Below are 10,608 nucleotides of genomic sequence, written 5' to 3'. Positions count from 1 at the left end.
TCCTGAAGCAACCTGTGAGCTCTGGTGAATTCCATGCCCAAAAGGGTTAAGGCAGTGCTAGATAATAATGGTTGGCACACAAAATATTGACACTTTAGGCACAATTTGGACATGTTCACTGTGGGGTGTACTCACTTATGTTGCCAGCTGTTTAGATGTTGATGGCTGTGTTTTGAGTAATTTGCAGAGGAAGGTAAATCTATACTACTATACAAGCTGTACACTGACTACTTTAAGTTATATCAAAGTGTCATTTCTATAGTGTTGTCCCATGAAAAGGTATAATGAAATATTTGCAAAAATGGGAGGGGTGTACTCACTTATGTGAGATACTGTATATAATCCATTTCTAATTTATCCAGTTGTACGCTCAGTACTTCCACCAACACATGCATTTTCTCTAAAACCTTACTATTTAAAACACTTAGGCATATGAGGAGCGCACCTGAGCAAGTATGTGCATTTGACCTGTGCCTGTGCATTTTATTGAGCAGAGTTCAAATGCATGCTGGGGATTGTTTTTGCAGAAGTATTTTAAATATTACTTTTTTAGCAAAAAAATGCATGTGTTTGGGAAGAGCTGAGCATACAACTGGATAAATTAGACTTGGATTATACTGCAGGAGTTGTGTGAATGTTAGTAAACTGATATTTAGATATAGTTTTGCTGTTGTTAAACACAGCCCACTATTACTGCAGTTCATTAGGAATATCCAGTTTTTTTTTTTTTTAATTCTTCGTTCACACGAGACATGGGAGAAAAACAAAGTTTTCTTCACCAAATTAATGTAACATGAGATAAGTAGTTGATATACAAATGGTTGTTCTGTAGTTTAAGTAGTCCTTTAAATAATGGGATGTTTCACCAAATATTAATAATTTTGATCTTCTCTTTTTATCTGTTTTTCTGCAGGCTGTAAAGAGGAGGAGTTCACCTGGACCAACTACCTGAGAATGACTAAAGCACAAGTGGCGCCCAAAGAACTCTTTGCCAGTCCTGGGAGGGTAACTGCCACTATATAATATACGGTAGTTGTATTATCTACAAGCATGAATGATGAGGTGAATGATTTGGGGTTGAGAAAACTCCAACTTTGATGAGAAGCTGTTACAATAAAACTGACTTCTCTCTATCTCTCTCATGAAATGTTTAAATTTAACTAAAAAGTAATAGCCAAAGCCCAAAAAGTGCCAAAGTTGGGCCTGATGTCCTGTCTGATATTTGTTTAATATTTAATGCCGGGACATAATGAAGCTTTATGTTTGTTTGGGTTGATGATGACTTCCTTCTGCAAGCTATTGTTCAGTGTTTGCAGCGTTCAGGCTTCAGTATATCAGACTGTACCAGTAACTTTTTTAATGATTGGTAAATTAATGAACAAATTAAGAAACAGTCAAAGAGCACACTTAATTTTTCATAAACATTCACATCATTTATCAGCTAGTCCACAGCGCTGTCTGTTGCTACTTCCTTATGTGCACTTGACACATTATTTCTAATATTTCTGCTTTCTGTTTAGACTGATGTGAAGTGCAGTTTCGAGATAGGAATGAAGCTGGAGGCCGTCGACCGAATGAACCCATCCCTCATCTGTGTAGCAACTGTCACAGATGTGGTGGACGACCGCTTCCTGGTTCATTTTGACAACTGGGATGACACTTACGACTACTGGTAGGCCTTAGATATATTGGAGATGTACAGTATGGGCTTTGGAAAACAAGTAAAGAAAGAATTTAGAAGATATATGTTACTGAGCATCTGTGGAGAAACTGAAGCTTGTGATATTCTGTTAACTTGCTAAAGCAGAGTAGGTTGAACTGTCCAATCTGTCTGTCTGTCAGAACATCTCAAACACAAACTGACACCTATATAGCATATGTTACCATATAGAGGAGCTAACAGAAGCATTCATTATGGAGTTGTGTTTTTGTTCACCTGATGAATACTAGCTAAAGATTTGCTCTCCTTTTATCTCTAGTTTGGTCTCAACCATTTCAGCTGTAGATGCTACACTTTCTTAACTCACTAGTTGCTTACTGTGTTGTTCTTATAAAGTTTTTTCTTATATAACATACAGAGTTTTAATCACTGTGTTGAAAAGAGGTGCTGCTGGAAACTGGGTTAATAATAGGGTTCAAGTGTCATAAACCAAAACAGTGAGCTAAAAGAGGCTGATCAGCTCAGTAGAGCTGTACTGTGAGGTGATAGTTCTCGCCTTTCACATTATGTGTAGTTATTTGATTCAGTGATAGCGTAGAGCTTTAAGTAAACATGAGCAAAATCCACAGTAAAAGCTTGAAAACCCGCCAGTTATTGAGCTTTTCTCACATTGAGACTATCTAACTACTGGATGTTGTTGTTCATCAAAATATGCAGGTGTGATTCCAGCAGTCCGTACATTCACCCTATTGGTTGGTGCCAGGAGAGGAACCTCCCCCTAACACCACCCCAAGGTGACCAGTGTGTTCCCTGTTAATCATTAATTTAATCATGTTCAGAGCTGTAACATGGGTCATTAACTTTTAAAACAACTCTGCTCACTTATCCCTCTCATCCTTTTGTTTCCTTTCTCTTCTATGAAACTGTGATTTTGGAGAATATTTAATATACTATGCACCTGAAATCTACTTGTTTCAATAAACTTTAGAGGGTGAACTTTCATATATTTGCAAAGATAAGCACAAAAAAGAAGAATATGTAGGGGTTTGATTTTAATGTTTGTATAAATGTATTTTTTGCTGCACCAGATTACCCAGACCAGGGCCGGTTCTCCTGGTCTCACTACCTGGAGGAGACTGGTTCCAAGGCAGTGGCCGCTGACGCCTTTAAAGTGGTAAGATCAAAGAAAAAATGTCCAATTTTATTTTGATTTTATATCTGTGTTACTGGCTGGAGGAGCAGCGATAATGAAGGCAGAGCCAGAGTTAAGAGACTGAAAATGCCAGATTAATTAAAAATAATGAGAAGCGGGGCGTCGGTGGTAGAGCAGGCGCCCCATGTACAAGGCTGTTACTGCAGCGGCCCGGGTTCGAGTCCAGCCTGTGGCCCTTTGCTGCATGTCATCCCCTCTCTCTCTCCCCCTTTCACACTTAACTGTCCTGTCCATTAAAGGCAAAAAATGCCCCAAAAAATAATGAGAAGCATGGTTTGTTATACTCCCTGTCAAATCATCTACTTACAGTATGAATGTCATTACAGCTGGCATTGTTTATGTGTTTATATAACCTTTGTCACGTGTGTTCTCCCATCTTTCGCCCCTCATTCCCTGTCATCTGTCTCTGTTGAAAAATCTTTAATAAAGGGCATTAAATACCCCCCAAAATACAAAAAATAGTTGTTTGAAATTGTAGAATTTAAGTAGTAGGAATGATGTTTGGTGTAAGTAAAGTCAATGCTTTATGGAAAGTATGTCTGACATGTTTGGTGGTTTAACTGAACTTACAAGTTAATGTGTTTTCCTGTCTCCAGCGTCCGGCCCACAGCTTCCAGCCACAGATGAAACTGGAGGCTGTGGACAAGAGAAGTCCTGGTCTGATCAGAGTGGCTACAGTTGAGGAAGTCGAGACTCACCGCATTAAGGTTATATTCTGTGTGTGTGTGTGTGTGTGTGTATATGTGGTCAGCTTGAACATTTTAGTACTAAACGAGGTTATGAAGGTTATGATCTAATATGTGTGTAATATCGTTTGAAATGTCTCAAGCTCCTTCAGCTCTATCACAGTTTCAACCAAGTGTACTTGTGTCAGTCGTGGCCTTGAGCTAATGGGTTCGATTTGCCTGCTGGAATGAGACCTTGCATGTACTGATGCTGTAATGGTCATCTTTCTAACCAACCCTGGACCCATTATACAAGTTGAACTGTCGGCATTTAAGCGTTTTTGTGTGCATGTAGCTACAGCATTTTATGTTTGTATTCCTCCATCAGGTCCATTATGACGGCTGGAGTCATGTCTATGATGAGTGGATGGACTCAGATCACCACGACATCCACCCAGCAGGCTGGTGTGAGGCGACCGGTCACCCGCTCAAAGTTCCCCCACGGGACACCAAAACACAGCAGCCACATGGTAGCAACCAGCACTTCAGTCAAAACTGGAAGTTGATGTTCCTCAAAATTCAAATCAAAGTTATTCTTGATAGCTAGCATAGCATCGTAGCAAAAATGAATATTTTGTGCTCTTTCGTAGCTAAATTCAGCCCCCAGGGTCATGTAAATGAAGATTAAACTGGCAAATGAAAAAGTAAAAGACAAAACAAATGGTAAATTTGAATGCTAATTTAAATCTTTAATTTTTTTAAACTATTTGTTATTTACTGTTATTTACTGTATACAGCTGTCATTTTTTGCAATATGAATACACCAATTTGTTTCCCACTTAAAACTATCCTGCCAATCCTGATTTATAAATTCCACCCTTTACTCATTTGCTTATTTGTTGATTTATTTACCCATGTTGTTATTTATGATGCTATTTTTGTTGTCAACGTAGGAAAAGTGCAGGTGTAAAAAATAAAATTGATGATGGCTGAATTCCATTTAGCTGCTTCAGTTTCAGAGTCCTGGTATTGTGCATGCTGCCTCACTGTGACACTGTCAGGGCTTACTGGGACACTATTATAAGACAAAGCCACCACTGATGATATTTTTAACACCTGTGCTTTCCTGCTATGACAAGTCAAAATGTCTGGTGCAAGAGGGTCTGTGAGCACCACTTGTATATGTATATGTGTGAGGCTTCATCCGTGTGTATTTGAATCTACGTAGGTGTGAGGGAGCCTCCTGCTACAGGCCAGTCCACCTACCCCTCCTCTGTTCCCTGTAAGCCCATCAGCCATCCCAGAGCCAACAAGTACAGCTTCCACAACAGGTCAGCTAAACTCATAAGGTCATTTAATACGAGCATCATTCACCAGGGGCCTCATTAAAGAAACTTCCTCAGTCTGAAATCTGCCTCGTCGCAGCATAGGATAACATTTAGGACTGTTGGTATTACAGAAACATGTTTCCTAACTGCTTGTCTTATATTCACTCAAGTTTTAAAGATAGGAAGAATCTTGTCTTTGTATTACAAAAGAAATTCCTGAGCTCATGGTTATGTCTTAGACCTCCTATCTTATCTTATCTTATCCCATTTATTCCTAAATGCAGTGAGCATATTTTTCTGTAATGAGGTCAGAGGCCAACCATTCAAAAAACACATCAATACCTGACATCAGTTTTGAACAGCAGAAAACATATTTGAAATTTTACATCTTCTCATAATGGACTGCGGGGCTCTGTCTTTGAAACAGGAAGTGTCCAACTCCTGGTTGTGATGGTTCAGGCCATGTGACCGGTCGTTTCACTGCCCATCACTGCATATCCGGCTGCCCATTGGCTGAGCGTAACCAGGGCAGGCTGAAGGCTGAGCTGTCAGACTCAGAGTGCAAGAGGACCCTGTTCTTTGGCCAGAGGACCAAGAAGACCCATTACCGTGGCAGGTAAAAGTTTGTGTGAGTGTGTGTGTGTGTGTGAGAGTGTGTGTATGCATGCATGTATGCATTTGTCTCATATTTATCTTTTCCTCTGATTTCAGGATTGGCCGTCCTCCCAAATACAGGAAGAACCAGCAGAGAGACTACCAGAGTGAGTTTTCTCAATGCACCATATATATCCCACTTTGATGAGAGGATTTTACTCTGCAGCTTCAGGGATGCTCATCTGTCAAACATGTAGCTTTATCCCGCTTTAAGGAGCTTATTATGGATTTCAGTGGAAAGCTGCAGGTGTGAATGTTGTCCCAGGCTCATATCTGTCCCGAGATGCAACACAGTCAAGTCATGTTTCATTTTTAACTTTGCATTTTTGGCATGAAAATGGTCAAACTGGAATTGTGGGATTGTTTTTGTGTGTGTGTTTGTCCTCAGACATGTCCTCAGAGGGTGTGTATCCGTCCCTGTTCATGTCAGCTCTGAGCAGTCAGTCAGACAGGACTCTGTCTCTGTGCTGGGAGCAGCACTGTAAGCTGCTGCCCGGCGTTCAGGGCATTCACGCCAGCCAGGTGGCAGCATGGAGCGTTGAAGAGGTGAGTGAACTTCATCACATAACCACATATTTATGTATTCTCTTTCTCTGGCTGATTTGACTATTTGAACAATGATGCGTTTGCCCCGCAGGTCTTCAGGTTTGTCCAGAATCTAATCGGCTGTGAAGAACAGGCTCGTCTCTTCAAAGAAGAGGTGGGACCACAGAGAGTTGCAATACACATATTTAAATGTAGACCGTCCTTTACAGCATTTACTGTCATGTTACAGTGCAGACGTGAAAGTGTCTTTCAGTGGAGAGTGTCTACTTGCCACACTAAGCAGTCAATGTTGGAAAGTCACTAAGTACATTTACAAGTACTCAGAATTTACCGGTACTATTTTAAAGCCCTTTACTTGAGTATTTTTGATCTATGCTACTTGACAAATATAGTTATTAGTTACTTTTTAGATTAAATACAATGCATTGTTAAGATTAAACCAGTGGTTCGCAGCCTTTTGGCTCTCACAAGAAATCTGTGTCTGATTCAGGCTCCTTATTTTATGTCAGATGAGTTATTAGCAGAGACATTTCTCCTTTAAACTACTCACATGGTTTTACTGAAACAACTGTTTGAGGCCCTGAAAGGTCAAATTATGAGAGATATGAGAAAATTGCTGAAGGAACACACATTTGTGCAACAGAAGTTATTTGTTATTTCATCTTTCCTCTCCTGTTAATCATCTCACAACCCCTCAGATTATATAAAGTGATTAAAAGTAGCTCCATATGGACCAGCTACAGCAGTAAAATCATGCATTGACGCGACAGCATTCTTTGTACAGCTCTTCTGTATGTTTATTTCCTAGGGTTTTTTAATGCAGGACTTTGACTTATTGTAAAATATTTGTTGTATTGGTACTTTTACTGAAAGGCCCAGTGTGTTGATTTAGGGGCATCTATTGGTAGAAATGGAATGGAATATTCATAACTATGTTTCCATCAGTGTAAAAATCACCTGAAACTACGAATCTTTGTTTTGTCGCTACCTTAAAATGAGCTGTTCATATCTACATATGGTGCGGGTCCTCTTCCATGGAGCCTGCCGTGTTGTGTGTACTGTAGTTCTCATGCACGCTTGGCACACAGGAGAATTTTCAGTTCTGTAATCTCACCACTAGATGTCACTAAATCCTACACAGTAGACCTTTAAGTAAAGGGTCTGAATACTTCTTCCAGTTCAGGTAACATGCACTGTAAGACACATGACAGGACAATTGCTTAACACTACAAACACAGAGTGTCTGTGCAGCCGAGTGGTTACAGTGCATGCCACATAGCTGCAAAATTGGTGGTTCCATTTCAACTGGGGACCTTTGTTGCATTTCATGCTCCCCTCTCTTTCTCCCCTGTTTCCTCTCTGCCTCTTCACTGTTACTGTCCAATAAACGAGAAAATACAAAAAAAAACATCTTTTAAAAAAGAAACACCATAAAGTATAGTGTCAGAAATCAAAATTGATTTAAGTGAACACCTCTGACCATGTATTTTATTATTAAGGTATTTCTGTTCATTTGTCCACCCCCCATGCACCCATTACAGACAAACAAACCTTTTCTTGACCTCTCACCTCTACATCCAGTTGCATCACCACTGTTTTATCTCCGTCTCCCCAGATGATTGACGGGGAGGCCTTCCTGCTGCTGACCCAGACCGACATTGTGAAGATCATGAGCATCAAGCTAGGCCCCGCCCTCAAGATCTCCAACGCCATTCTCATGTTCAAGAGCACAGACGAGGTACTCAAGTGATCCCGCCCTCATCGTACTGGAGGCGTTGGGCCGCCAATCATCATGTGCCAAATTCATTCTGTTGCAGGGAAAAGACCCTGTTCCCTTTTTCATGTGTTTGGTGTCCTGTACCCATCAGAGAGAGGGAGGGGGGAGGGGGGTGGTGAGGTGCTATCAGGGTTAAGGGGAAATAAAGGAGAGGTTGGAATAGGAAAGGAAATGAGAAAATAAAGATATTTTTTTGAGAGTAATGTCATAAAGATGATGGACAAAGTGGTGTGGGGGGTGGGCAGAAGGAGGCTGATGAAGGGGAGGTGGAACATTGGAAGCTTTTAGAGTTTGGAGGTGTTGACATCATTACCGTCCAAACCTCACAGCTAATGTTTCACACCTGTTACACATCTGCCAGTATATGGTACGTCTGACTAATAAGTCTATCTCCAACCACCTGTTTTTAATGCTGAGTTCTACTTTGTGCATTAAAGGCCTAAATGGAAATAGTAGAAATTCAAACCAAAAATCAGATTTTGCAAAAAGTTTTCTACACTCAGCTGAGGTGTGTTAAGTTCTGAATCAATACAGGGAAGGTGCATCAAAAGTAGATGGAAACAGATTTTTTGAATATCTGTTACGTTCCTCTCTGGTTCTTGGCATCGGTATCTTGTTGCTGCTCACAGCTACTCAGGAGATACTAGTACTATTTGTACTTTACTTCCTGAATGAGTTCTATTTCTATTGAGGGACAGTCTACCCAAAATCAATATGTATCAATACATATTTTTCCTTATACCTGTAGTGCTATTTATCAGTTGATAGGGAGTTGCTGAATGTTGGAGATTGCGGCCGTAGAGATGTCTGCCTTTTCTTGAATGTAATGGAACTAGATGGCACTCGGTTTGTGGTGCTCAAAGCGCCAAAAACCCAACAGCAATTACTCTTTCCAGAAGTTATGACCTGTTACTCAAGATAATCCGCAGACCTTGTTGTAAGGAGTTTCATGTAGGAACTACTTTCTCCCTACCAAACTACACACATCAATCGTATCACTGCTCAGAAGGAAGCATGCAATTACTCATGGACGAGAGGCTCGTGCTTGGGACAGGGCAAGATGTAAACATTAATGACATCTCCATTGTCTGAGCTCGTTAGCTAGCTCAATGGTGCTATGTGAGCTAGCAGTAGATGCACATGCCTTTCAGCACAGTGATACGGTTGGTGGGTCCCCCTGGTAGAAAGAAAATAGTTCCTACATGAAACTGCTCACAACAAGGTCTGTGGATTATCTTGAGTAACCATGCCATGATTTCTGGAGAGAGACATTGCTGTTGAGTTTCTCAAATATCTTTCTTAGCTCTTTGAGCACCACAAGCTGAGTGCCTTCTAGTTCCATTATATTGGAGAGAAGGCAGACATCTCGACAGCCAATGTCTCCAACACACATCTAGACTGCTAATTAGCACTACAGATAGGAGGAAAACTGTTCCTTTAACACAGGCCAGTTGAAACTGTATCCATTACCTGGAAGAGGGGAACTCAAGATACTTTATGGGGAAAAAAAGTTTGCACATGACAACATTTTTCATGAGTACTACACCTAGATTTGAACTAGTTTAAAAGCCCTTGACATGGCAGATGAAATCAACAAAATGTGGGAGAATACTGAAATTCTGTATGAATTGTGGAAAATATGAAGGTTAAGAAAAGGAAGGAGAAGGGGAGGAGTGTGGACAGGCGGGTGGGGGAAATGTGGCCAAAAGGAGGAGTTAAATGCAGTAGACGAGGCTGGTCAGTGAGGCTCCTAGAAGCCTCATGTTTTGTGCAATAAAAAAGTCGAGGCAGAAGTACTGTATTCTGTGACACTTGATATTACAGCTCCTTTATGTTATCAGACTTACACTGTAACAGAATAACATGATTATTAAGTAAATAAGCTACTTTGTTCAGACTGTGAGGAGAAGGTTCAGGTTTGTGGCAGATGAACAAGCTAAAACAGAGAGAAAGCCTTTGCTCATTTTCCCTCTCATCCTGCAGTATTAGTCATTTGTGTTTAAAGTCTCCACATTGTACTTTCTCACTGCACCGTTAAATGTGAAAACTCAAGTGATACAGGAGCTGTAATTTAAAATGTTAAAATGTCTTATATAGAATATGAATCAGAGAACAGAAACAACAATGTTTTGAGTTTTTATATCTATATGCAAAAGATCTTAAATTATTATTTTTTTGGAATTCTTCATAGTTAAAAAAGGACACTTTGCATTGATGTTTTAGCACAACTGTGAAACCCAAATGGATTTTACATGATGTTCCACACTTGGTCACTAGAGAGTGCAAAAATCTACATTTTTGCACTATAAACATGGATTTTAAATCTAGTAAATGGAGCTCTCTGCAGTTTACATGTGATGGAAACAATGTTCAGAGTGTGTTCTTCGAAATGTTTACATTATATGTCAGAAATGGATAAAAAACACTGTATGGATTTGATATTGTGATATGAAAGTTATTTTACTGGAGTGTTTTAAGGGCTCTTGGAATTTTACTTCTTTGTGTGTCTCTCTGGTGGGATTTGTGTGTGTATGCGTGGGTGTGTGTGCGTGTGTGTCAAGATAATCTTGGGTCACAAATGTCATTCAATCCATATGAATTAATAAACATCCAAAGCTGTCTTGTCTGATTAAATCCACTGCCTCTTGTTTTGTTTTTTTTAGGGATCACGCACACTGCGTTTCCTGTACCTGTGTAGGTGTGTTGTGTGTGTTGTACTATTGACTATAAACTAACTTTGCTTATATCACATCCCCCTATTGACC

General features: G+C 40.1%; 1 protein-coding gene across 1 annotated transcript in view; it reads left to right on the top strand.

Moving 5' to 3' along the window:
* Positions 1–10,473, top strand: part of l3mbtl1 (L3MBTL histone methyl-lysine binding protein 1) — a 24,196-nt gene extending 13,723 nt beyond the window's left edge. Inside the window, exons 12-23 of the mRNA XM_050064282.1 lie at positions 914–1,005; positions 1,521–1,672; positions 2,378–2,454; positions 2,749–2,834; positions 3,470–3,580; positions 3,927–4,068; positions 4,767–4,869; positions 5,294–5,482; positions 5,578–5,627; positions 5,909–6,066; positions 6,158–6,220; positions 7,682–10,473. Coding sequence (XP_049920239.1) covers positions 914–1,005; positions 1,521–1,672; positions 2,378–2,454; positions 2,749–2,834; positions 3,470–3,580; positions 3,927–4,068; positions 4,767–4,869; positions 5,294–5,482; positions 5,578–5,627; positions 5,909–6,066; positions 6,158–6,220; positions 7,682–7,816 — 1,358 coding nt within the window. The 3' untranslated portion in view covers positions 7,817–10,473. The remainder of the gene's footprint in view (positions 1–913; positions 1,006–1,520; positions 1,673–2,377; positions 2,455–2,748; positions 2,835–3,469; positions 3,581–3,926; positions 4,069–4,766; positions 4,870–5,293; positions 5,483–5,577; positions 5,628–5,908; positions 6,067–6,157; positions 6,221–7,681) is intronic.
* Positions 10,474–10,608: the final 135 nt, after the last annotated feature.

The sequence above is a fragment of the Epinephelus moara genome, chromosome 16 (assembly GCF_006386435.1).
Source record: "Epinephelus moara isolate mb chromosome 16, YSFRI_EMoa_1.0, whole genome shotgun sequence".
NCBI classification, from domain to species: domain Eukaryota; kingdom Metazoa; phylum Chordata; class Actinopteri; order Perciformes; family Serranidae; genus Epinephelus; species Epinephelus moara.
This window is presented reverse-complemented; position numbering and strand designations above follow the sequence as displayed.